Here is a 27,817-nt window from a genome sequence, read left to right on the forward strand (position 1 = left end):
TGATCAAGTCATTGATCTATGATCAAGTCATTGATCTATGATCAAGTCATTGATCTATGATCAAGTCATTGATCTATGATCAAGTCACTGATCTATGATCAAGTCATTGATCTATGATTAAGTTATTGATCTATGATCATATTGATCTGGAAAACACCGAATTCTTCGGGAATGGATTTGTTATAAAAACCTATTTTTTGATGGATCACATTTCTGTGTATAAACCCTGAGGAGGATATAATAATTACATATGATCACGTCAATAAATAATTCATGTTGCTGAACGATATTTCCTATTTCGTAGCTAAAATTAGCAAATGAAATTGATACAGAGATTTCTCTGAAACTAATATTGACAATAATAAACAATTTATTAATATAACGCATAGATACTTAATATAATTCCCCCGGTATCCAATGACAGCCTGTCGACTACCGGCTTTAGTTGTCTGCATTAATTGGTAATTGCTGCATTTAATTTCAGTAATAATTGCTTTGTATTATTGTTCGGCGTTTTTGTTGCTTCTCACATAGCGTTTGGCTTAAATCGCGTTTTTGTTGTGTTTGTTGTACACTTAATTGGTTGTAAGTGTAACAAAACGTTTTAATAAATACTGTACAACAAACATAGTTTTTTTTTGCCAGATGGTTGTTGGTGTTCTTCACCAAAAGCCTGGAGGCCACTCTTAGAAGAAAACTACAACAAACAACAACAAAAACTAAAACTTCTACTGGGGACGAGGAGTGAGTGATGGTTGGATGAATGGCTGAACTAAGTCGCTAACGACATCTCATCACCATGACTTTGACCATTGCGTTTTTTGTCTGTCTGTTTGTTTGTTAATAGGCTTGTTTGTCCATCCAAACAAATGAAATGCCGGGTCTGTCGCATTTTATGATGAGCTGCGAAAGTAGAGATAACAAAAAAAGTGCAGCAGCAGACAAACAAACAGTAAAGTAATAAAGAATTTTAATTATGATGATTAGTTAGTTGATAGTTTAACTATCTGTCCATAGTTGGGCAGAAACATTTTGCGGATCTTTTTTTCCTTTATTATTTCCCAGTTAATGTAAAATATTGTACAAAAACAAAACGCTTGTCTTTTATTTTACTTTGTACAGTTGATGTCGTTGTCACAGCTATTTTTAGCTGCGACGGCTCACATACATTTTTAATGAGCTGTGGACAAACAAAAAAGTGGGGAAACTTTTCTTCTGAAGTTCTGATGGTGGCTATGTTGAGGATTTAGGATCTTCTTTGATTAGTTTTTTATGGGTTTTGGATGAAGATATGAAAAGTTTGCCAGATTAATGTACTTTATGTATTTTTTTCTTCGAATTTACAGGGAATGTGAAAATACCTCTGACAAATTTAAAAAAAAAAAAAATTATTCATTAAAACCTAAAAATTAGGGGGAATGATATTAAGTATGTCATTCGTAATATATGGATATTTATGGATGTAATAAATCAAATTCAAATAAACCATATATAAATTTTATTCGTGGTGAATTTTTGTCAGCTGCTGTGTGTGGATGACTTCATTAATAAAAATTGGATCAAAAATTGTTGGATCAACAATCCAAGTCAAAAGCTAAATTGATTTTTATGGCAAACTTTAACCAAATTAACACATTTATATTTCAAAAATATGTTAATATCTTGAATATTTAATTTATTTAATTAGTAGTTAAAAAAATACAACTATGAACTCATAAAACGAAAATGAAACAAATTTAAAACATATTTTATAATTGCCCTTATAACAATGAAATTGCTATAAAAAACCCAAATTGTTGAACTGCAAATGGAAAAACCTGCAGCGGACCAAATATACGTATTTGTTTACTTAAACGAATAAACAAACATCTATAAACGTCATTAAGTCCAGTCGGACCAACTTTTTTATGTCACGAGTAAGATCTATAAAATACCTACAATCAGTCGATTCTTTATGTGCTATGCCAATTCATAACCCTACATTGAAAATTCTCTCCCAAGAGGCTGTCCACCCTCTGAGAAAATTAATCAAATTACGAAAACTTAAATAGGAAACTTCGGCAAGAACCTTCAAAATACAAACAACATTATATAGGACAATGTAAAAAAATATATATAGACAATATTATCAAGAAATATTTTATCCTCTTAAATCCCTTTAATATTTATTATATACATATCGATTGGAAAAAACAAGGACCTGAAACATTTTCTACAAATTGCGAAATTACATCCACATTGGTTGGACTAAGACATTCAAACTACCAAAAATGTGGCTATACCAAGCCCTAAACCTATTTGAGTCAAAAACATATGATTATATCAATGATTTATGGTTATGTCAATGATCTGTGATTAAGTCAGCCATCTATGATGAAGTCATTGATCCAGGTTTAAGTCATTGATTTATGATCAAGTCCTTAATCTATAATCAGGTCATTGATCTATGATCAAGTCATTGATCTATGATCAAGTCATTGATCTATGATCAAGTCATTGATCTATGATCAAGTCATTGATCTATGATCAAGTCATTGATTTATGATCATGTCATTGATCTATGATGAAGTCAATGACCTGCTTCAAATCAATGATTAACTCAGTATCCTATTCATAATTAATTCCGTGTATATATTGCAGTTAATAACCTATAGTCACGTCAATGATCTGTGGTAAAATCCTATGTTCGAGTCAAAAACTTATGATTATATTAATGATCTATGATTAAGTCAATGATCTCTTATTAAGTTCATGATCTATGATCAGGACAATGATCGTTATGAAGTCAATGATCTGATATGAAGTCATTGTCCTATGGTCAAGTCATTGATCTATGATGAAGTCAATGTCCTGTGATTAAGGCAATAAACTATAACCAAGTCAAGGACGTATGGTAAAATCAATTATCAATAACGTATGGCCGAGTCAATGACCTATGGTCAATGGCCTATGACCATGTCAATGACCTGTGATCAAGTCAATGACCTATGATCAAGTCAATGACTTAAGATCAAGTCATTGACCTAGGATCAAGGCAATGACATATGATTGAGTCAATAACCTATGATCAAGTAATGACGTATTGACTAAAATCAATGACCTGTAAGTGAGTCAGTAATAATGCAAATCAATAGCCTTTGGTCAAGTAAATGGCCTATGACAATGTCAATGACATGTGATGAAGTCAATGAAATATGATCATGTTAACAACCTATGATCAATCAATGGCGTATGGTAAGTCAATGATCAAAATCAATGGCGTATGGTAAGTCAATGACCTGTAAGTGAGTCAATGATTGTGCCAATAGTCTATGGCCGAGTCAATGACTTATGGCCAAGTCAATTACATATGTTTAAGTTAATAAAATATGTTTTGGTCAATGATCATACCAATGGTATATAGTAAATATATAGTAAAGTCATCGTTGATGTATAGTAAAGTCAAATCATTGACATATGGTCAAATCAATGACGCAGTGTTATGTCAATATCCTGTAAGTAAGTCAATGATCATGCGAACAACCTATAGTCGAGTCAATGACATATGATTAAATCATTGACGCATGGTTAAGTCAATGACCCATGATTAGGTCGGCTGCATTCCGTAAGATAAAGATTAGACTATTTTCTTTTAAAAAAGACCGCAAAAATGTATTTAATATACGGAAAATCATAAAGAGGTCATTTATATATGGCCAACTGTAAAAAGTCTTCTATTAATAGTATATGGTAAAAATATTCGACTTATAAAAGAGCCTACATGAACTGCAAATAGACCCTCTATCAATATAAGACCATAAAAAAGGATTCTAAATACAGAAGACTATACAAATGTCCTCCAAATAGCCTAAGCTCTAGGTTTCGTGTTTTACACGTTGGTAAAATTTCCGGACATATTTCTGACTCCTGTAAATCTTGATTGGCTCGCTCTTACGTTTTCCTTTTTTCTGAAAATACGTTTCTCCTCTTCTTTTCTCCTAATAATTCTCTCGCATTATTATACATCTAACTTTATTGCCATTTTACATACTTTTTAAATACTAATTATTACAACTAAGATATTCATATTATGTTTACATTTATATTATTAATTTATTTAAATGAAAAAAATAATGAAATTAATTGAGCAATAGAAAAAAATTAATAAAATTCATAAATACTGCTTCAACAAACTCAATGAAGGTTTTCTTTGTAGGACCACAAAAATCGTGCGTATTTCGATAATCATAAAAACACGATTTAAAAAAAAATCAGTATATAATAGACCTTTTGGATATTGTTTTTCTATCTACAGACACTTTAGTTGGCCCATTCCTCCCTTCAATTATTCTTTTTTCTGTCGAAAAAAAAACAATTTTTATTTTCAACCCACATAATAAATATTTCATACACATTGTGGTTCAAAATTCCCAGAATGTGAAATAGACAGACACACAAACTCGTACTCTCATCACAGCATCCACAAAACATTTGTAATAATGTAATTCTATTACAAAATAACTAAAGGTTATTGAACTATAACCCCCTTTAGCCCTTCATCCTCCTCTCCCACACATATATGTATGGGAGAGCACAAAAAGCAATGATGTTTTGTTACAACAAGTGAATGGAGTTGGAGTTTTAAAGACACACCCTTATTTTGTGTTTCAAAACGAATACCAACAAAAAAAATCTACCTTTCAGATGTAGCAGCAGCAGAATATTTGCCTAGTCTGGTAGCAGGCAGGCAGTCAGACAAATAAATAAACATAGCAACCATGCTCCCAACCAACGAGCCAACATTCATACATACATCATTGTTGTGTTCAACTGACATTTTCAACTAGACAACAAATTTACGTAACTCCCTCAGTACTGAAGATAACTCCAGCCGTCAGCTAGCGAACAATTGCATGGTTATTCGTTTGTGCCTGCTATTTTATGTGACCATATTTGAACAGAAATTGAAATGAAATAAAAAACAAGTTTCTATTTTATTTTTGAAGTACGTTAGGTAGGTAGAGGGTACGACCGACCGAATGACATAGCCATTAAAAGTCATGAAATTATTGTTTGAGTGAATTTTATGAAACCCAGACGCCAGTCTATTTATAGATGTACTGCGGGAACATTTGCAAAATATGGAATTGCGGAAAATGCAAAATAATTTTGAATAATAATATTCAAATATAATATCAAAAATATTGACTTGGTTTGACTTCAATCTCTTGATTGTAAATTTGTTGAGTATAAAAAATATTCTTAATTAGTTTTAAATTCTGACTGACATTTCTATATAAACCAAAATTAATTAGTTTTTTTGAAAGCCTAGCCTATAAAACCACACATCCAAAGCCTAGAGCATTGCAGCTCAAACATGAGGTGTGTTACAAAAAGTAACCCACTTATTTTTTATACTTCTCTAGCTTCAAAAACATCCACCCACGTTTCTGAAGGTTAGTAAAAAAAGCCTCCATCCCATAAATTGAATTTCAATAACATCTGTACCTCTTTTACAAAACATGTTTTACATTACACTTCGTTGTAAAAAATAAAAACTTTCTTTTGTAAAATTTTCATTTCATTTAAATTTTGTCATGCATGCATTTTAAAATCTGAAAACTAAAAAGCACGTAATGTAAAACTCGAACAAATAAACACACTGGCAACGTGTATTTAAAAATACATTTTTATGGCCATAAAAAAACAAAAAATACGAATAATTGCTGATTTGTTGCAGTACACATTTCTTCTAACTGAAATGTTCCACCAGAGAAATGTCAACCAACCAAGTGTTGGAAAAAGACCAAGAAGAAAATAAAATAAAACGCAAAACTAGAATATATTATTCGAATGTGGTTTTTACGATGAAAGATAATTCTCACCTACACAACAGTAATCGAAACGAAATTGTTAATTAATTTTTTTAAATTAGAAAAATAAACAAAACGAACTTAACTTTCACTCCGTTTGGCAAATGGAGCAAAGAAATTGAAGAAAACGTTCTGATTTAAAAAGAATTTCGAGAAATTGTATTTCACTATAAAACAAACATTTTATGTTTGAATCGAACATTTAAAGTTCGCAACGTATCAGACTATTGAAGGTAGATTTCAATATATCACTGCACTTCAAATGTTCGAATCGAACATTTAATGTTGAAATTAAGTCTGTAAAGTTGGAATCGAATTACTCTACTATTTCCTAAAAGTATATACTTTGCTTACTTAGCTGGCTTGTATCTCAACATTTGTTCCATAAGCCGATCTTTAAAAAAGTACAGGTTCGCCGGTCTTGAGCGCAGCTCTTCCAATTCCAAGATGTTGTCTTCCACTTGATCTTTCCATGGAATTCATGGCCTTCCCCTTCTTCCTTCCATTCACACAACATAACCTAGCCATCCTGGTCGTTGCAGCTCGATACGTCTGACTATAGATGGTATTATTTTAATTTCTCTTTCGAGATGAGCTACATGATCGAAGTTGCAATGAAAAGGAAAACCAGAGAGGTACTATATTCCCACCATTATGCGACGCGTTTAGCCGTTGGTTAAGCGGCTGATCAGGCATATTCGGCAATGTGGCTTATTCTATTTATGTCGAATATTGTGGCGAAATTGCATCTACGAATTAAATTCAACCATGTCAGGGTTCGGACATTTGGCATCACATTAGAACATTCCTTTTCAGGGCAGATTTTTCTTGTAGTGACGGACTTTTTTTCATACAGACTACAATATATTTTCTTCAATGGTAGAAAGATAAGGAGGTGGCTTTGAACGCTAAGGCGCCGGACAACAATCAACATATGCCATGGGAACCAGGGTACAAATCCCAGCCGGGCTCAAGCTGAATTTTTGAGTTTTATGCCTTTTTAGGGCGAAAGATCATTCGTGTAAATATTTTTATAGCTTGAGGATATTCACCGTGTCTGAATCCTCGTTCGGTATTAAAGGGCTCCGAGAGGTCCTTTCCGACTTTAACTGCTGACTTGTGCCAGTTAAAGTTATCCTGGATAGTCGTATTAATTCTGCAGGAATGCCGAACGCAGACATGGCTTTCTACACCTCTGAACGGATAGGGCTGTCCAATGATGCTTTATAATCGACGAATAGCTAAAATGTGTCGAAGTATTTTTCGTGGAGAGAATTTGGCACAGAGTGGAAATCTGGTCAATGGTGGATTTGCCAGGCCTGAAGCCGCATCCGTATGGTCCAATAATGCCATTCGAATGGCTTGAGTCGTTCAAACAGCACGCTGGATAGCTCTTTTATGCGATGGGAATGAGACTTATTCCTCTATAGTTGGCACATATTGTGCACGGGACACAGGATACTAAGGTTCCAATCGTTGGGCATGTATCCTTCTAGCCAAATTGTACTTATGAGCTGGCGCATGCATCTTACGCAATCCATCCGATTGATTGCTATTCAGATTTATTCTTGGCTAGGTGGTATACAATCTATACCATCATCTCTTTTTGTTTCATCATCATCGTTCTTTCTTCGTTACATGTGAATTTTATAATCTAGTTGATAGTCGGTAATCTATTACATGGTTGTATTTTGACAATGAAGTCAATCTAAATAAATCAACTACACTAGTTTATTTTTTTCCATATTGTACATGTTCCTCGCTTTGAATGCAAGTAAAAATTCTTATAATCACGAAAAAATCACTACTTTTCCAAGCAAATTTAAACATTTAATTGAAATCACAACTATTTACCTACTTCCATCTACTTTACCACAGCTTACACTTATTTTCTCTCTCTCTCTCTCTCTCTCTATCTCTATTTTCCTGAGAAGAACAAATGTATTCCTCGCAAAAACCGCCACCCAATTCATTGTTCCGCTGTGTTTTGTTTTGGTATCGTTATCCGCCTCTTATTTTCCACTCACTCCATGTGAGTAGTTTTACATTCCATTGCTTCTTTATTTCAGATACTCGTACCGACGATTGCATAGGGGTTAAAAATTCGCATATGTATTTTCCAAATTATTTCGATAAAAATGTAAAATACAATATATCAAACAATTGTTAATATGAAGAACAACAATGTTTAATTCGATTAAAACCTATTTAAGTTAAATTAAGACCTATTCAACGTTTAGAACATAAATATAGTTAAAAATTAATTCCAAAGTTCGAATCGAACTAATAACTTTTTTTAGCAAAAACGTGATATTTGATTAGAAATTATTGCATGTGTCCACCTTCATAATAATCGGTCCTTTAAAGTTCGGAACGAAGTGGGAAGAAAGCTCGAATCGAACATATTATATAGATCTTTTAAATATAATTCAAATTGAAATTAATTTCCACAAAAAATAATAATTATCATCCAACCTATGGCACGCACAACCATCCATCTATCTATTTTTGGTGTTAATGGCATTATTTTCCGCCAAATGTTTGGCATCACCAATACAATGTTTCAAAGTGCAGTGCAAGGCATATATCTTGCCACATTAATTTTCAGTTTAAGTGGATTTGGTAAATTGCAAACCAAGTGCAGTCGAGCGAGATCTTTCAAGTAGAATAAGAATGAGAGGTGAGGGGAAAAAGAAGAAGTGGAATTCATTGCAAAAAATAACGTTGCCCATATTTATGACATCAAACACTCTTGAGAACCGGCCATTTGGCTAATATTTCTTATTAAGTTTCAATGGACATATCAAATGACCATAAATGGAAGAAAGGAACAACGGGACCACCCAAGAATCATGGATGACAGATTTTTTTGGTTTTTATTTTGTTACGCCGCCAGACAATGAAGATGAGTGCGAAGAGAAAAAAATTGAATTATTTTTTTCATTTATTAGCTGCTTTTGTATGGAGATCAAAATTCATTATGCTAATCAAGGCAGCAATTGACTTAATTCTTTGCCATTCATGAATTTTTGTAACCAAAATATGAATGAAAATCAAATGAAATGGGTATTGAGATAAGAAAGAAATGAAGAAGGAAAATTAAAATCATATGAAATACGAATTTTGATAATTTGCAGATTGTCTTTCCTCACAGAATAATAAAACCAAAAAGAAATGACCAAAATATATTTTTGTCTTGAGTGAATTGTGTGTAGAACCTTTTGTGAAAAAATCAAAAATATTTCGTTTCCCACACAAGAAATATAATTTTTTTCGCGTGTCCATAATTAATTAAAAATGGCTGGTGGGTAGCAGCGGCGCCCTACTGTGGGAGTGTAAAAAATGACACTGTGTCATACACATGTAATGAAAACGAAAATAAAATCGATTTCCTAACATTAACCCAAAAACTGAAGAATGTGTAAAATATTGCCAATTAAAGTGACATTTGTGACGCAATATCTTAAGACACCTTGAAAATTTGAAAGTTATTTTTGGAACAGCAGACGGAGAGGGATGATGATTTTATTTTATTTTGAGGTAGGTCTAGAATTGGACTACAAAAAAGAAAAATGTTGCCACCACCATTAGCTTTTTGAAAATATGCCAATGCGGTGATAGCAATAATGAAGGCGAAGTAGTTTAAAGGAATGAAATACAACATCGACATATTTCACCCATTTGTCGACTATAAATCCGCATTCGACACCCTTATCCATTCAGAGATGTTTATAGTCATGTCTGCGTTCGGCATTTCTAAATTAATACCACTACGCAGGATAACTTTAACTGGCACAAGGCTAGCAGTTAATGACGGAAAAGGGCAACTTGGAGTCCTTTAATACCGAAGGAGGATTCAGACAATGTGACAGTTTGTCATGTGACCTGTTTAACATCCTGTTGGAAAAGGTCACACGAGAGGCAAAGTTGAACAGAAATAGCACTCTGTACACCAAACAACACATGTTACTCACATACGCCTATGACATTGTCAAAATGGATCGAACATTGCGAGCGGTAACAGTCACCTTTGAACAAATTGAGAAGGAGTCTGCCAAAGTGGGTCTCGCAGTAAATGACGAGAACACCAAGCTGATAACAATAACGCACAAGACGCCCAGTAGACTCGGACCAACTGTGGAGCTTGGCAACTACAGCTTCGAGGTAGTTAAAGATTTATGTACCGATTTGGTACCAAGGTATTTCGGAGAAAAATAGTGTTGGCAAACAGATGCTACAATGCAGTTTAAAAATAACAAGGTCAGCTCCCGCCAGACCAAACTCACACTTTACAAGACGCTGATACTACCAGTGTTCTTATATGGATCTAAGGCATGGGTACTTGCACAAGCAGATGAGGCAGCTTGTGGGGTGTCTGAGAGAAAAATTCTCCGAAACCGATCTGCGTCGACGGTGAATATCGGCGTCGAATGAACCACGAGCTTTACAATCTATACGCGGATATCGACATAGTCAGTCGTATCGAGCTGCAGCGACTACGTTGGCTATGTCATGTTGTGAGAATGGATGAGGATGCCCCAGCACAAAAGGCATATAAAAGCGAGGCTACTGATGGTTCACGCAGGAAGGGAAGGCCACAAATTAGATGGAAAGACCAAGTAGAAGACAACATCTCGGAACATGTTTTTTTCAAATTGGAAGAGATAAGTTCAAGACCGACGCGCTTGAAAATCTTTTTGTTTAAAAAAAATGTGTTCCCAATAAAAAGAAACCCGATAAAAAGCTCTATTTAGACTCCATTAAGATCGAATTTTGTTTCAAACTTCTATACAACCCACACATGTTCGATTCTAATGTTTTCTGTTTGAAATTATTTTATAAAACAGTTCTACTTTTACTATTTTAAAATTTTTATTTAAAATTCCGCTACATAACTAACAAGTTCCATTCGATTTCAAATCGAAAATATTTCATTTTTACTCTACGAAGTTTGATTCCCCCATAGGATGTTCGAATCGAACACTAACAAACTTGACTTCATACTTCTTTGTAATATTTTAAATATTTTGAAACAATTAAAAAAAACGACGAGCATACCAGAAAAAAAAACATAAAAAAATTATAACCAACCACCCGATGTCACATCATACCAATATCGACGAGCATCACACACAGATATGATTTGACATTTGACAAAAAACAAATGTAGATGAGACACGTTCGTCGTTCTGCCGTTCATATATTTGATGTATGGAAGTGGAAGTAATTTTGAAAAAAGGAGGCCATCATCTGAACATTCTTGCATAGAAAGAGAATGGAAGGAAAGTTTGTGGCCACAACAACAACAGCAACAAAATGAGATAGAAATTATTTATACAAGGTTAGTCGGTGGTTGTTGTTGTGCTAAACTAAATGTCTGTCAAGGGACATCTTATCCAAAAGAATTTTCTGTAGTGAAAAAGAAAATTATGTGGAAAATATAGGAAAAGGAGAGGAAGAAGAATGGGAGGTGATACAGAATCACATGCCAGATATTAAATCGATAAATTCTACTCTGCGAATGTATATAAATATTAAATAGACTAGAGAGTTATGGTTGACAAGTTAGAGAATTTGAAGGAGAAGACCATTACGGGTCAACAGTGCAGGGTTTCGTTAAAGTAAGCTGCAGCAAAAATAGGAAATCAATTTAACATTTTCATAATACCTCTTAAAACTATAAACAGGTCAAGTGAAAATTCACAATTTTTGTGAAAATTGTAATGGCAATAAAATCCGATATTCATATGTTAAGAACTTATATACGAAATAATGAATGTATATCACTACAAGCCAAAAAGCGCCTCAAACCGACTTTCGGATATGGGAATTTTTCCGCTTTTTTTAAAAATAATTGGTGACCCTGACTTTTAGCAAATTTCCAATAATATGGCCTCAAAAAGCGCCTCAAACCGACTTTCGGATATGGGAATTTTTCCGATTTTTTGAAAATTAATAGGTGACCCTGACTTTTGGCAAATTTCCAATAATATGGGCCACTGAAATTAAGAAGGGTGAGCGGTTGAGGGGGACTCAAACGATCTAACAGTGTACTTCAGAATATCTGCACCAAATAGGCAAACAGACTATCGGATTTTTCCGAGTTTCTGAAAATTTATAGGCGACCCATATCCGAAACTTCTTTTGCCTATATGGTCCACAAATTCTGAATGTACACTCATAGACCTTTCGTTTAAGCATCCATCAACCCCGCACCCTTCTTTTTTTCAGTGGGCCATTTTATCGTAAATTTGCTTAAAGTCACCCTATAAATTTTCAGAAAATCGGAAATCTTCCCATATCCGAAACTCCTATATGGTCCACATATTCTGAAAGAACACTCCAAGATCGTTCGTTTGAAACCTCAACCCCGCACTATTCTTATTTTTTTACAGTGGCCCATTTTAACGGAAATTTGCTTTAAATCACCCTATAAATTTTCAGAAAATCGGAAATATTCACATATCTGAAACACTTTTGGTCCACATATTTTGAAAGTAAACAGACTCAACCCCGCACCCTTATGGGGTGGGGGGTATTTTATATGAAATTTACATAAGACCGCCCACAATTTAGTTCCACAAATTGGTGGCGCTTTGTCAAATTCGATCACATACTCAAGCACAATTCAGTTCTGCAAATTGTGGTACATTCTCAGTTACGTCCACATACTCTCTCTCTCAATTTAGTTCTGCAATTTCACATTCTCTTCTCAGAGAAAAAGTTGGGTGGTTTGTGCCTTTGCTAGATAAATTTTAAATATGAGTTCACGAACATCGAGACTGTGCTGTTGGAGTGGACTTTACAATTCACATGTCCCCAAAGGAAGAATTTTCATGGTTTTAAAATACAAGATATCGATCATGATCATCCCTTCGAGAGGTTCTCAAACTTTTTCTATAAAAGAAAAATTGGTTCTTTGCTTGCGACACGTATCGCCGCCTCGTTGTCATTAATAATCTCTCGATTTACGGTAACTGTTTATCCAACCTCAAGTTTGTTGAGGAAATGGACCTCATCCGTCAAGATGAGATTTTGAAGGAATGTTCGATCATTATAATTTCAAGGTCACACCAATCAGCGAACACGTGTCCTTGTTTTTATTGTTTGCAATTTCCAAAGCAGCGTTCCAATTTTACATTCCAATTTACGACACTTACAATGTTTTCCTTAGGCTAGGTAAGAAAAGACTTCTTATAAGCTTGAACCAATCGTCAGATTTAATCTTTTTTATAATTTGTGATAATATATATATATATAGAAAAAATTCCATATTTTTTCAAATTTATTTTATAGATCGTTGCAGATATGTTGGTTTTAATATTTTGTCAATAACTGTAGTACATTTATTATATCAAATTCGAATCCATTCGAATATTTCATATTCTGTATAATGTTTTGTAGAACATTTTCAAAATACAATTTTTAATATATTTTCCACAGATATATCTGTACATTTTTATTTTTTACATAGTCGAAGGACCAAAATTGAATATACCACAAAATAAAGGAAACATGCAATATATACAAAGAAGTATAACAAGAATTTATTACAAAATATATCAAAATTCACGCCAAAAATGTATTTACAGCCCTCGTAGTATACTTGAGTGTTGTGTGTTTTATTTGGGGGCTAAAACAAATCAGCTCCCACAGTTGTATGTTTTGGGGACCTGATGATTTACATAAATAATACAATAATAGACATAATGATAATATGGAGCATGATTATGAATATGATAATAATGTGATTGGGGGTATGGGTATGATGATGACGATGTGATGTTATGTTGATAACATTTATAAATAATCATTAGAAAATTATATGGGAATATTAAAAAAACTGTTTATCATCTTTGCAATAAAATTTCACATATTATGATGGGTAGGGGGGAAGTGTGTCAGATGATGATGGCGTCGTCGTCGGATAGATAGACTTAGTGTCTGAATGTGAAAATGTTTAAATGGTCATGCTTAAACATTGCATTAAAAAGGAATGTGTGAATGTATGTTTCGTCTGTAAAAATGTAATAAAATGTTGAAAAAAGTGTAATGTTTATATAAAAATATTTAATTTAGAAATAATAAACAAAATGAAAACAATATGTTAACCATTCGCTCATTAGGGTGGAAGGTCAATGCAGGCGCCTTAGCACTTCGCTTTGAATACAAATATCATCATCTTTAGCACTGGCTCCATTTAATGATATTTTATGTAAATAAACCAAGTAGCACATTTTCCCTTTTCATTGACCTTCAACCTCATGGCTGGCATCATAAAAATACAATTAAATTAGGAAACGTTCCAAAAGAAAACATAATCACATCTAATGGAATAAAGGAAAACATTATTTTATTATTTACAAGAAACCATTTTGTTTTCTTTCTTTTTTCTGTGTCTTACATCGAAAGTAAAAGGGAAACACTTTGCTTCACAACATTTAGTACACAAAGACTTCTTAGAAAAAAAATGAACAACAATTTACCGAATGATGGCTATGACTTTCTTTGATGGGATACTTCATCTGTTTGTTTAATGAAGAGAATTATTTTTATGTTTCGTGCCAGCCGCCGTTGCCAAGTAAAGACAAGCAGTAGTAGAAGAAGAGGACGTAAAAAAAGAAAAAGAAAGTTTATCTTATTAGCAAATATTGACTTAAATCAAATCAGTTATCATAATAAATATTTGTATATATATATTTTTTCGGACATGTGTTAAAAATTGACTAGGTACACAAATTCTGATCGCAAAATAAATTTAGCTCTATACTAAATTGGTTACCATTTATTACCTTTTGTATTCTTGTAGCACGTATTTTCAAAACTAATTCACCCAAACCCAAATTTTACGAAATTTCATATCATTTACAGTAGACCAAGGATATAAGAACATCTTATATAAGAAAAACATGAGAGAATATTTCACCCATAAATGAAAACAATTTGTAATACAAAAAAATACTTTCATATAAGAAAAACCCGCCTATAAGAACAAATTTTTCGTTTTTTTTGGATGTTCTTATATCTGTGGTCCACTGTATTACACATTAATATACATGAGTACCCTCCGTAACAATCCATTAGAAATCATATTTCCCAATTTCTGGACCATATAGGCAAAAGGAGTTTCGGAGATGGGAATTTTTCCGATTTTCTGAAAGTACACTCTTAGACCTTTCGTTTGAGCCCCCCCTAAACCCCGAACCCTTCTTAATTTTTTTACAATGGGGTATTTTATATGAAATTTACATAAGGCCGACCGCAATTTAGTTCTGCAAATTGGTGGCTATTTAGTGCACATAAGTGCGAATTTCCAAAGGTACCTACCTTAATTATACAATACAGAATAAGCTTATTTCCAAATTTCAAGATCGGTTCACCCAAAATGCAAATTGTACCAAATATAGTACCATTTATTAATTTTCGTACACATGAGTAAAAATATCAAAAACTACCTAAATATGTTAATTTCAATTTCCAGTATTTTGAGCTCCATCCGTTTCAACAAATTCAAACTGTACCAAATTTAGTACTGTTTAGTACTTGTCGTATACATGAGTACACATTTTCATAACCACCACCTTATATCCACCCTACTTATCAACTTTTATTCGCATTCCAACTTTCAAGCTACGAAATTGTACCAAATGTAGTACATTTTAGTACTTATCGGATACATATAGTACGAATTTTCAAAATGTAACAAAATAATATCCTACACTCCATCTGTAAACTTCATTCCATATTTAATGGTTCCAGCTTTACCGGTGCTCAAAATACAAATGTTTCGTCTGGGCGTTGATGCATCGTTAAGTCGTTAAGTGCAATTCAAAACATTTCATTTTGATTTTAAGAATTTCATTTTAATTTCAAAACATTTTGTTTAAACATCAAAATATTTCATTCGAAATTTAAATGATATCATTTGTAATTCGACTAGAAATTAAAAATAAATGCTTATCTATTTTGTGGTTTCAAAAGTAGTCCAAATTTTTATATATGCCATTCGAATTATTGGGATGCAAATCAAAACATTTCATTTGGAATTTGAGAATTCTATCTGAATATCAAAACATTTTGTTTGAATATCAAAATATTTCATTTGAACTTTGAATTATGCCATTTGCAATTTTAATAAATCGACCAGAACTTGGAAATGAAGGTTTATCCTAAGTTCTTAAAATATTTTTTTCTCTTGAGTTAAAAGTCTGACATTGACACGAAAATGGAAAAATGAAACCCACTACAAAAATGGTGATTTTTGCACAGCCCACATTTTCGGAAAAAATTGATGAGCTCATTTCTCACCCGGGTATGGGTATGTTAAAAATCATAATTGTATTTGGGGTTTTGAGAATCCATATGTAATTGAGAAGAGGCCATTATATCCAAAGGTGGGGTTGGATTTTACTTCGTCAATTCGGAAGGGAGCGCTATGGTCATGACTAATTCTTATCTGCTTTTGAAGAATACGACTTTAGCATTTTACGGGCTCAGACGGGAGATTTGAAGGGAAAACCCCGTTTAAAACCCAATTGACCTTAACCGAGAGACATTAAAACGGATCCACTTCTGCAATACTATAAAATGAGCAGCAGTGCATCGACGTTTCAGAGTCGACTCACTATTTTCTGTCGAAAGATGTCGAAAGATTCGTCAAAAAATTTTGTGCATCGCATCTCCCTTCATGTGAATGAAAGAACTTATAAAGAAAAATAGCTTTTGCGTGCCTTGCTAAATAATTACAGTATCCATAATTGAATTTTTCTAACGATCTCTAAACATGCCGTGCTATTTTATTTAGCAACTTATTTGTTTAACAATAGAATATGACAATAAACATAGTAATAGTTTATAATAACAATAGAATAACAAAAAAACTGAAAACATAACCCACAACAATGTAAACAAATAAATTATTATGTCATGAAATCGCAGTGAGGCCGGAGGCACACAGTCGATCGGTCGGTCATTCAGTTAGTTGGTCATATGTAGTTTTGCTAATGATGTTTATTCGCTCTCTTTTTTTTTTGTCATTTGAGCAAACTCGACATGGGATTATTTTTTACTTAAATAAGCGGAAATTGAACAAAAACTTTTTTTCATATAAAAATAAATGTGTGTTTGACTTAAATACTCACAGTTCGATCGTGATATTTATCTTGTGTCTTGCGATTGTTTGTTGAGAAAACATGTTTTTATATTTGAAATATTTGCCATTTGTCAATTTTTGTTGTAGCTACTTAATAATTTCTCTCTCTAAAAAAACGTTGACAAATTTTATTTGCACATATCCGCCAAATTAAAAATTTTAATTAACATCTATTAAGTGTGATATAATAATTACTTCCTACAGACATGTATACTCAAGATTTGTTGTGAAATTTTAAAAACTAACATTAAATATTTTAAATTAATAATTTTATTATTTATATGCTACCAAGGCAGAATTTCACACATCAAATTCCATTTGAGTAGAATATTACGAATACGAGTTTATTTGTATACAACTCTACAATAGATGAACAATAAACTACATGTCGCGAAGTTCAACCCGAAACATGATGATGGATTTTAGACTAGCAGAAACCGTAGAATCAAAATATTGATAGGAAAAGAACAAGATAAAAAATCGGCTATAAACATCAACATACCTGAAATGGCAGCAATATACAAAATATGGTCCAATACTGAAAATTTGAAAATCGTCGTTTTTCCACAGTGGGACCTAACCTTGTTTCTCTTTATATCTAATTTAAGATAGGCCACTGTGGACCTAAAGTAATTGTAGACCTCGCCATTTTTACACAGTGGGACCTAACATATTTTCCCTTCACATGGAATTTAAGATAGGCCACAATGGACATAAAAAAATAGGATAGAGCTATGGGAATAATTTGGCCTAGAAGCATTTTCGATGCCCTTTCCGAAAATGCAAACCACAATGTTGTAGACCTCACCATTTTTGCACAGTGGGACCTAACCTATTTTCCCTTTATATGGAATTTAAGATAGGCCTCTGTGAACCTAAAAAAATAGCTTCGGGGAAAATTTGGGTTAGAAGCATTTTCGATGCCTTTCCGAAAAAGCAAACCACAAAGTTGTAGACCTCGCCGTTTTCCTACAGTGGGGCATAACTTATTTTCCCTTCATATATAATTTAAGATAAACCACTGTGGACCTTAAAAATAGCATAGAGTTTCGGGAAAAATTGGCCTAGAAGCATTTTCGGTGCCTTTTCCGAAAATGCATACTACAAAGTTGTAGAACTCGCCCATTTTACCCTTCATATGGAATTTAAGATAGCATAGAGTTTCGGGAAAAATTTGGCCTAGAAGATTTTTCGATGCATTTTCCAAAAAGGCATACTGCAAAAGTTTCTCGGCCTAAAAAATAAAATAGAGCTTCGGGAAAAAATTGGCCTGGAATCATTTTCGACGCCTTTTCCGAAAATGCATACTGCAAAGTTGTAGACCTCGCCATTTTTAAACAGTGAGACCTAACACATTTTCCCTTCATGTGGAATAGCATAGAGCTATATTTATGAAAAAACTAATTCCCAAAATAGTTTTTCCTTTATATGAAAATTGTTTTCATCGAAGATTTCCTCAAAGGTACTTAGGAATAAATATTTAATAAAACTGGCGATAAAAATTTTTTTAAAAACTATTTGAAATTCCCAAACACTCAGCAAATAATCCATTATTCCATAATCGCACAATCATAAAAATTCTTTTAAAACAAATAAAACATTGACCATGAATTTCGAAATTAATGAAAATATCCATTTGGAAAATTTATGCGGGTCAGTATTTGCCAAGACAGCAGGTATACAAAAATTGTTTTTTGGTAAATAAGGGGAAACGCCTTATCGCCAGACTATGGCTACTTACATTACGAGTATAGGGTAAGTGTCGATTTCAAATTTGTTCTCCCTTCCTTCAGTTATTTATTTATTTATTTTTCACTGTTGTTCAAATGAATTAGAAGAACGGACGAACGTACGAACAAACAAAATGTAAATAAACTTTATGTTTGAGGCTACAAAAAAAAAACTGAGCAATGACCACATGGGCAACAACAACAAGCAGCAACTATCATGCGGCACTAGATTCCGGTTCGGCCAGGTAATAACATTATTACAAATATTCACATTTTCCAGTACACGAGAATATAGTTGCGGTGCGGTGGTAGTTGTTGTTTTTGCCATTTCCCACCAGACCCCCAATGATGTGTGAAGATTAGACATAAAACCAACCAATCGACCATACATCAGACGATTCCACATTTGTTGATGTTTTTGTTGCTATATTTCTCGTGCCATAGCTCGTTTGTACTCCTCTCCCTCATTCCTTGAGCGTGTGAGCAGCAGCGTGAATTCTCATCTAGAATAGAATAGGTGATATTCATTCCATTGCGTCATAAACCGATGTGGTTTTGACCTTCTATTGAAGTGTTGTGTTATTGATGTGGTCGTCGTTGTTGTTGTTGCTTCTGCTATTTAAACAGCACCATCATCATCAGAACATAGATGCTATCATTTTCAAAAAAAAATTGTTTGCTTAATTGAAATTTATGTTTGAGTATTGGTGCTCTTTTTATGGTAATTTGGGAGAGGATCATGTATGAATTTGTAACATAAGTCGACAGTCGTTGAAAATAAGGACCTAGTCAGGAAACACAATTTTAATCTTCAAAAATTTCGAAGTGAGCCGTTAAAGAATGTGGATATCCCTCAGATTCCTGGATTAAGTTCGATGCAGGGAATTTTTATGCACTAAACACGAAATTAAGCCATAACACACTACATCGTTCAAACCAATAGGATTGCCAAAATTGCAATTCCAGAATTTCATTTGTTATTCGAAAACTCAATTTGCTGAATCGACATTCATTACATTAGCTACCACAAAAACCCGCATGACACGATAAACCAGTGCAGGTTGTCTGCTTCTTGAATGTAGTGTTAGATTCAGAACCCGATTCAATAGGGTGGACTAGAATAAGAACATAAAGGATGAGATAAAAAAACTGCGTCAAACGACATAAGAGTCACAGATTAAGTGTAGAATCGATGTAACAAATGATTTTTAAAATTTGTACTTATGTGTACGAAAAGAACTAAATGGTAGAATATTTGGTACAATTTGGGTTTGGGTGAACCGATAAAGTTGCAACACTGAAATTTTGAAATAAGATTACTTGGAAGCGCTTGACCATCAAAAGCCGTTGTTAGAGTCAATCATGCCACACTGTTTGAGGACATCGAGAACAATTCCCTCCGGCCAAGTTTGAAACATTGGTTAATCAACTTTATGTGTGGACGCCAGTCGTATGTGTGAGTTCCGAAATAAGAGGTTTAAACCCGTAGAGTGTTGCAGAGAGTTTCTCAATGTGGAGTGATATCTCAGGAACAGTTTAACATCTACCTTTCCGATATTCCATGCCTCCAGACGGAATCGAGATCGTTACGTATGCAGATGATTGTACGATAATGGAGTCCTATAGTTGAGGACACATTCGTAGGATTGAACGCCTATCTCGCCGAGTTATCATAGGGAAATATCCGCCACTAAATCTACGGCCACGTTATTCACCACATGGACTGCGGTGATGAGAATGCCATTGAATTTGTAGATCAATGGGGCACACAAATTTCGACCACCTAATATCCCAAAATACTCGGGGTTATATTCGACCGCAGGTCCAATCATCTGCGCAAACCACAGCTATCTGAGAAGTACGAAGTCCTCAAGTCTCTTGCCGGCACCACCGCATAGCTAGCCACAGACCAGCTATGCGGTACCACTGTGGTCTGCAATACTAGTGCTAGGCAGTGGGGAAGTATTCAGACCTGTCAGAATGCCGCCCTGAGAGCTGCAGCAGGTTGCGTCCTCATGACACCAGTGGACCATCTTCATGAGGAGACGATGATCCTTCCGTCAGCATAGAAATATGATTTCGTTGCAGTATCTGGTCGAGTGCTTCAGAGACAAACATTCTAACCATCATATGGTTAACATTTCCCACCAAGGTGTTTCAGGAAGGATCTGCATGATCTAAAGAGAGAGGGCGCCAACTTTATAAAAGGGAGCCTCTAAATCAAGTTGCCTACCGAGCAGGTCTGAATAGCAGTCATACTAATGCAGTTACCGCATAGCTAAACGAATATAAAGGAGTGCCTTTTGATCAACAAGTCTCTCAAACAACTGACCTGACATCGATAGCAGCAGCTAAGTCAACTAACTATGACGGTTTTTTTTGGCATAATTGAGATCAAAATAGAGCTATCGGCTCAATTTGAATGGGAAAGGCAAATTTAACGGAACGATTCAGAGCTTGTGTTAATGGACCGTATGATCCAGATACCCCACAGTTTCATTTTACGAAATTTTGTGAGGTCATTGGATTGGATTGGAAATAGTCTACAGTGTATTTCTCTGGGTATTTGTATAAAATGCCCATAGTTCGGATTTAGATATCTCCACTACATCAATAATGCACTCTAAAGAAGAAACTATGGAATTAAATTTTCCCAGTCAATAGATTACAGACACCTTGGTTACCTATTTTTTTAATGACTTCCTTTCGAATTCCCATTAGTTTATCTCAAATAGATTTTGTTCCTTTTGCTAGAGGATATTGTATATAATCCTGGATTTTATAAGATTATGATCTTCTACAGATTATGGCATAGGAATTTCATTTCTACTCTCAATTAGGTTTTCGTGTTTCTTTCTAAATCCGATGACTTTGTGATGGAATTTTTAATCATTAAGGACTAAATATGAGTTTGCGAGTGTTTTTCACATATTATGAAGTAAGGACAAACACATACACACTGCAATTAGATTTTCTATAATAAAATAATAATTATTAGATAAATATAATTTCCCAATTCAAAATATTTTAAAAATATGTTTTCTACCTGATTTCCCATTTGTTTCCATTCAAATCAAATTCCATTATGAAAATTGCATTTCGTTTTCCTCAAAGTTAAACATTTTTAATTTCCGGTAAACTGTTGACTGCCACTGCTGCTCGTTTTGTTTTATTTCAAGTTCTTATCAATCCCTTTTGAGGGGTCAATAATCTTAGGAGCATAGCTCCGCGTGTAAACAAAGTTTATGAAACAAGAGGAAGAAGAAGAAGCAAAGAAAAAAACAGAACTTTGTTCACTCCACAGCTTATGAATGTTTGCGTTGCACAACTAAATGTTGCTGCTGGTGCTGCAAGGCAAACTCATGATAAAGGCCATCACCATGCATGCGGCGATACGATATGAAGAGTAGGTACGAGTATGCATGCAGTTGGTGACAAATCCAATGTTGAGGAAATAAGGTGTGGGATGGTGGCAAGGTGGCCCCACACACACTTTGGTGGTATGGTGTATTTCTGGGCCGTTTGATATACGAATCATGACTCTTGGGACTTTTGCAACAAATACGCATTGCCCAGGCACGCATACACACAAACACAATCATCCAGTTCGTTGTGTTGCAAAATCCATGTTGAAAGTGCACTAAAAAAAGGGGAGTATAAACACACTTGACACACCCTTTTCTCCCAAAACAGATATGTGTAATGATTTTTAAAGAAAATTAAATTTAGAAATAAGGTGTAATAAGATATGGTGTGGTCTGACAACATTGATTGTACATTGCCACAAATCTGGGTATGGAATATTGATTGCAAAATCGTCACAAGTTCGAACATGAGTACACAAAGTGGCTCTTAATATATCGCATCATAAGACAATAAACGTTCTACATTTTAAAGAAATGTAAGTTTATAAATCTTTGGAGTCCTGGAGTCTGGAGAATCATACAGAATTCAATGAGTATCCACGAATTCTTCACAAAAAGCTATTAAAAAGAAATATAGTCGATTGGTCGGGATTTTTATGACCATTCATAGGTGAAAGCCTCACATATATGAGGTTCGGGTCTCTGTACTTACAAAAGCGGAAAAATAAGCTGTAGAAAACACCCGGCGCTATTCGTTCCAACGATAATCGGTTTGGAATGACCCGAGCTTGACCCGAGCACCTTTGTGAAAAATCAATAGTGCTACAACAACAAAATTTTGTAGGCCAGGGAATTCTATTAGACCAGATTATAGGTTCTATATCTGATGAACTTAAAGAAACCAAAATCCGATTTGTTCGATATGTTTTTGGGAGGTATTTTAATCAATACCTCCCTAATCCCTCATTTTACTTTTTTGTCACTTTTGTTAGAAAACGATGCCAGTGCCTTCAAAAGATCTGAAATCAGACAGTCATATGGAAAATATCTTAATCCAAGGATCTATATTCCAAATTCTTTGAGAAATCGAATAACCATGCCACAATCAGTTCGGATGGGACTTTAAAATATATAAAATCGGTGGAACAGGAAAATATCTGTGAGAGTAGGCATTTATCCTCCGAAAAAACGAAATACCAGTGTTTTAGGTGGGAAATGCAGCTTAAACCCCTGAAAATTTGAAAATGCATTGATATAATTTTATAATAGAAAATATGGCAAGTGCCATCATTGAAATGGGTCATTATATGAGGGAGCCGAACTTTTAATACCCTCCACTATGAAGTGGACATTTGAAATCCCAATAATCGTTCGACACATTTATAAAGTATGTACATATATCGTGGGCTGCGCCATGATAAATTATTGCTAGGAAGATTTGACACTCAATGACCACGAATTTACAACAAGTTCGGGTAAAAAAAAATACCGGGACCTTAAAAGTGGAAATTGTGCCCAAAATTCCAAAAATACCGAAATTTGGGAGGTACCGTTATATGTGGGCTATCATAAAAAAAGTAGACCAATTTTGATAGTAGGGACTTGAGATAACCAATGAGAACTCAAAATACCGAATTTCAGCCAAATCGGTTGGAAAATGTGCCCCTACTCCCCCGAAATACCGAAATTTGGGACATATTGGGGCTATGGTAACAAGTGGACCAATGTTGATAATTTAAAGTAAGAAGTTGTTATACCGAATGAGAACCCAAAATATCAAATTACAGTTAATTTATCTTTGGATTTGTTTAGCATGAACGGTGTAAGAAACCTGTAGCTTCTCTCACAACTATTTCCCTGAAGATGACTGTCGAAGACAGTCGAAATATTGGAAAATAAAAATGCAGAAAACTAGATACTGAATTTTATTTAACCTTACTGAATTTTATTAACCCGAAACAAATCCAAAGAAGAAAAATTAATTCTTCCAGCGAAAAAAAAAACTAAATATTCCCAAGATGCCGAATATTTGGGGGTACCGTCATATGGTATTTGCAATGTATGTGCAAAATTTCGAAGTTCTATCTTAAATATTGCGAGCTCTATTGTGATTTCAACAGACAGACGGACATGCATAAATCGGCATAGATTTTTATTCTGGTCAAGAATATAAATATATATTTTATGGGGTCTCAGGTGAAAATTTGGAAGTGTTGCAAAAGGAATGACTTTTTTAATATGCACAACACCTTATAATGGAGGGTATAAAAACCTTACACGATCTACATTGAACATTTTCTGCGATATAACGCAGTAAGTTGAAAATGCGAGACGGCCTAGAAAATTCCTACAAGGGTCGGATTCGATGCAAATATTTCAATGTTTCTGAGAAGAAGTCTTATTCTTCAATAACCTAAAACGATGGTGCCGATGTGTAACTTAACCGGTTCTACTGTTTATTTTAATATCTTGGACCATGCCAACGAGAGTTGCTCACACAAATTTGTTTAGAAAAATTCTATACAGTTTTTTTTTAATTATACGGACCAATGTATGCCCTTTTGAATGTAAATTATTGTTCGTAATCTGTTAAAGTTTCCAAGTATAACAAAATTATAGGTTATGAACAATTTTGCAAATTTGAATCCCCTGGGCCTCACGAAAAAGGGTTCGAAATAAAGTTCTGCATAGATAAAATAAATTTTGCTTTACACTTCCCTAGGCATTTTCTCTATAACGAAAACCCCTACTAATTAATAAATTCCTTAAATTAATAATTATTTACAAAAAACACTTACCAAAACTGCACTTTCTCGTACCACCTGTGATACCGTCTCACGCAATTGGGCAGCCATACCCGGCTTATTCAAAGCACGGGTAAATTTACGTTCTGTCATTGTTCAAGGCGACACGGCACGGCCCTGTATTCCCTTTTAAATAGAGAGAGCGAGACACGCACACACAAGAATTTTTCTTTTAAGAACACTTCACCTTTCCTTTTTTCCTTATTTTTTGATTATTATTGATTAAACTGTAGCTTTTCTTTCACATATATTTTAAATTATTTTTAGATTATTTTCTGTTATTTTTATTTCTATATTTTTTTGCAAACATCAAACCCGAATTAATCACATATGACACGGGGAGAACAGAGAAGTAACAAACAAACAAAAAATAATGAATTAATTTGGGGAAGAGATAGAGAGACACTTTTTTATAAAGGCAAGAGATATTAATAGAGTAGGGATGAGAGAATGAGAGTAAGCTATTGGGGAGTAACAACAAAATTATTCAAAACAGAGATGCCCCAACAATTGTTATGTTGTTATTGTATAGAATTTGTTGTGTGTGTGTTTTTGTTATTGTTGCTGCTCTTGCTGTTGTTTTTGTTATTGTATAGTAGATATTTTTGCATTGTTGTAGCAAAAGTAGTTTTTGCCGCTTTTTAGTAGCTCTTATTGTTCATGTTATGGCTTGATTGAAGTTGGAGCTTAGTTGAATTGGAGAAGACACTGAGAGAGAGAGGTAGGCAGGCAGACACACTCAAACATAGCAACATAAAAAATGCGCTAAAGCCAAATACACCGTGTTGTTGATACATAGTTGTTGTTGTTGCTGATGATGACGTGATGAGTAATCCTTGTTGTTGCTTGATTCTTCTTCTTGTTTTCATTTACTTTTGTGTTATGTGGCAGGTTTAAGTTTTGCATCTGCCTGTTTTTTTTTCACAATAGGACTATGGCTATTTCATCTTGTTGGGGTTTATGTTTGTTTAACTTCCTTTTCATTCTTATTCCTTAGCGGCTTTTGGCCAGTACCCAACACACACACAAATACATTCATAGTGTTATACACACAACAATAAGAATCCGATAGCGAGTTCTTTTTTGCAATTAATTGTAAATTTTTTATTTAATTAAACACGCAAACAAACAATTCAATTTGTTTAATATAACACCTACACAAAATTGAAACAATTGAATAAAACACACAATGATGGCTTGGCTTACACGCATCCAGCCAACCAGTCATATCAATTATTTGCATATATCACATTTTTGCACTTCCCTTAGCATCATGCCATTTATTATATGTTTTGTATATTATCAAATAAACAAAAAAAATAATTAAGGTTTCTTCTATTTGCTAAGATGCTGTGTGTATTTGTTGTATTTTTGTTTAACTTATCTCATACGTATTCAGTATTTTTTTGTTTCTTTTTTCAAAACACTTCAGACAACAACAAAATAATATACAATATTTATTCATTTCAATTTTTCTTCGCTGTTATATAGTACACAATTTATGAATGGGGCATATCTCGTATAAGAAAAAAATATAATGCAAATATTTGGAAACGCATCAGAAAGAAAAAATAAAAAATTGAATACAAAACATAAACAATTGCCAAAACGTAAACACACTAATATGATTTTTTCTTTTACATTTTTTCACACTATATCAATTTTTGCATACATATTCTTATTGAATTCTTCTTTTTTTCTAGTCACAAACAAAAGCGCGAAACACCGCATGCGACAACCACTTTTTCAGAATATTTTCCAATGTTTTGCGACGAACGCATCAAAAAAGACTGCTCTTTTTTGTCTCAATGATTTGTGAAGAGAGAGAATGTGGTTCAAAAACATAATCGATTAACATACCATTCGATAACACTATTTCACCACACACCGTTATCGATAGTCGTTTCATGGCATTCATAGTAAAGTGATAACAGAATATATTAAACATTTTAATAAAGCTGAACAAATATCATGATGATGATAAATATTTTGAGATTTAAGTCGCAGATATGACTTAAAGCGGATTTACATATAACATTTGATCATGATTAAAGGACGAATCAGGGTTTATTTTCTTAATCAGGCTAAATTTACCATGATTTACCATACAAAATTAAATCATCGTACGGCATGGTTTATTTTAAATCATGATCGATTTAAACAAAAGCCGGCTGTATGTCAGTAAAGGGAATAGGTTCAAAAGGAAATGTCAACAAAATTGTTTTCAACGAACAGAGCAAAGCAGAATTTGCGTGTACGGCAAATTCTGAACAGGCAAATTTTTGTTTTTCTTCCTCGCACCCCTCTCGCCTACAAACTCAGTATTTGCCAAATAAAAATTTGCCTGTGGAAAAGCAGACATATGAACTCAATTGTTTGTCTTCTATAAACCCAGCCTTAGAGTCTAAACACAACCAGAGAGTCTAGAGACAGCGGCGGTCGTTTACCGTGTATTTCTTATTGGCAACGGGAGATCCCGACGGCTGACGTTTGCGTCTAGCGGCTTGGCGCTAGAATAGATTTTATTCATCAAAAAACACAATCAAAATTTTGGTTTACACAACTTTTAATATTCTAATTAATGAAAACAAATAATTGACATTTTGTGCCGCTAAAGGCACGTTTAGATTTACGAAATCCACTCGATCTCAAATGTCAATTCCATTGCTTATACGTCAAATATAATCCACTGGATTTGTGAACAGGATTAACGTGACGTATACGAATTAAACTCCTTGTACATTAGAACTTTTTACCGGGTTAAACTACTTTATGAGGATTTATTTGACGTATGTGCAAAGGAATGACAATTTGTTAACGTCAAATATAATCCGGTTAAATGTAAACGTACTATTAGACTCTAATTCTTGTCATTTTAGTCGCGTCTAAACATTATAAAAATACCAAAATAAAG

General features: G+C 33.9%; 1 protein-coding gene across 3 annotated transcripts in view; it reads right to left on the minus strand.

The window, feature by feature from the left end:
* The window catches only part of LOC133329836 (dedicator of cytokinesis protein 9), a 64,226-nt gene extending 39,214 nt beyond the window's left edge, over positions 1-25,012 (minus strand). For all 3 annotated transcript variants that reach the window (XM_061538300.1, XM_061538314.1, XM_061538307.1), the window contains exon 1: positions 24,898-25,012. In XM_061538300.1, the coding sequence (XP_061394284.1) occupies positions 24,898-24,996 (99 nt within the window). In that variant the 5' untranslated portion in view covers positions 24,997-25,012. The remainder of the gene's footprint in view (positions 1-24,897) is intronic.
* Between the last annotated feature and the right edge of the window lie 2,805 nt (positions 25,013-27,817).

Source organism: Musca vetustissima, unplaced genomic scaffold (genome assembly GCF_032173495.1).
Source record: "Musca vetustissima isolate MV318-11 ecotype Yass unplaced genomic scaffold, APGP_CSIRO_Mvet_v1 utg4099, whole genome shotgun sequence".
In the NCBI taxonomy this organism is placed as follows: Eukaryota; Metazoa; Arthropoda; class Insecta; order Diptera; family Muscidae; genus Musca; species Musca vetustissima.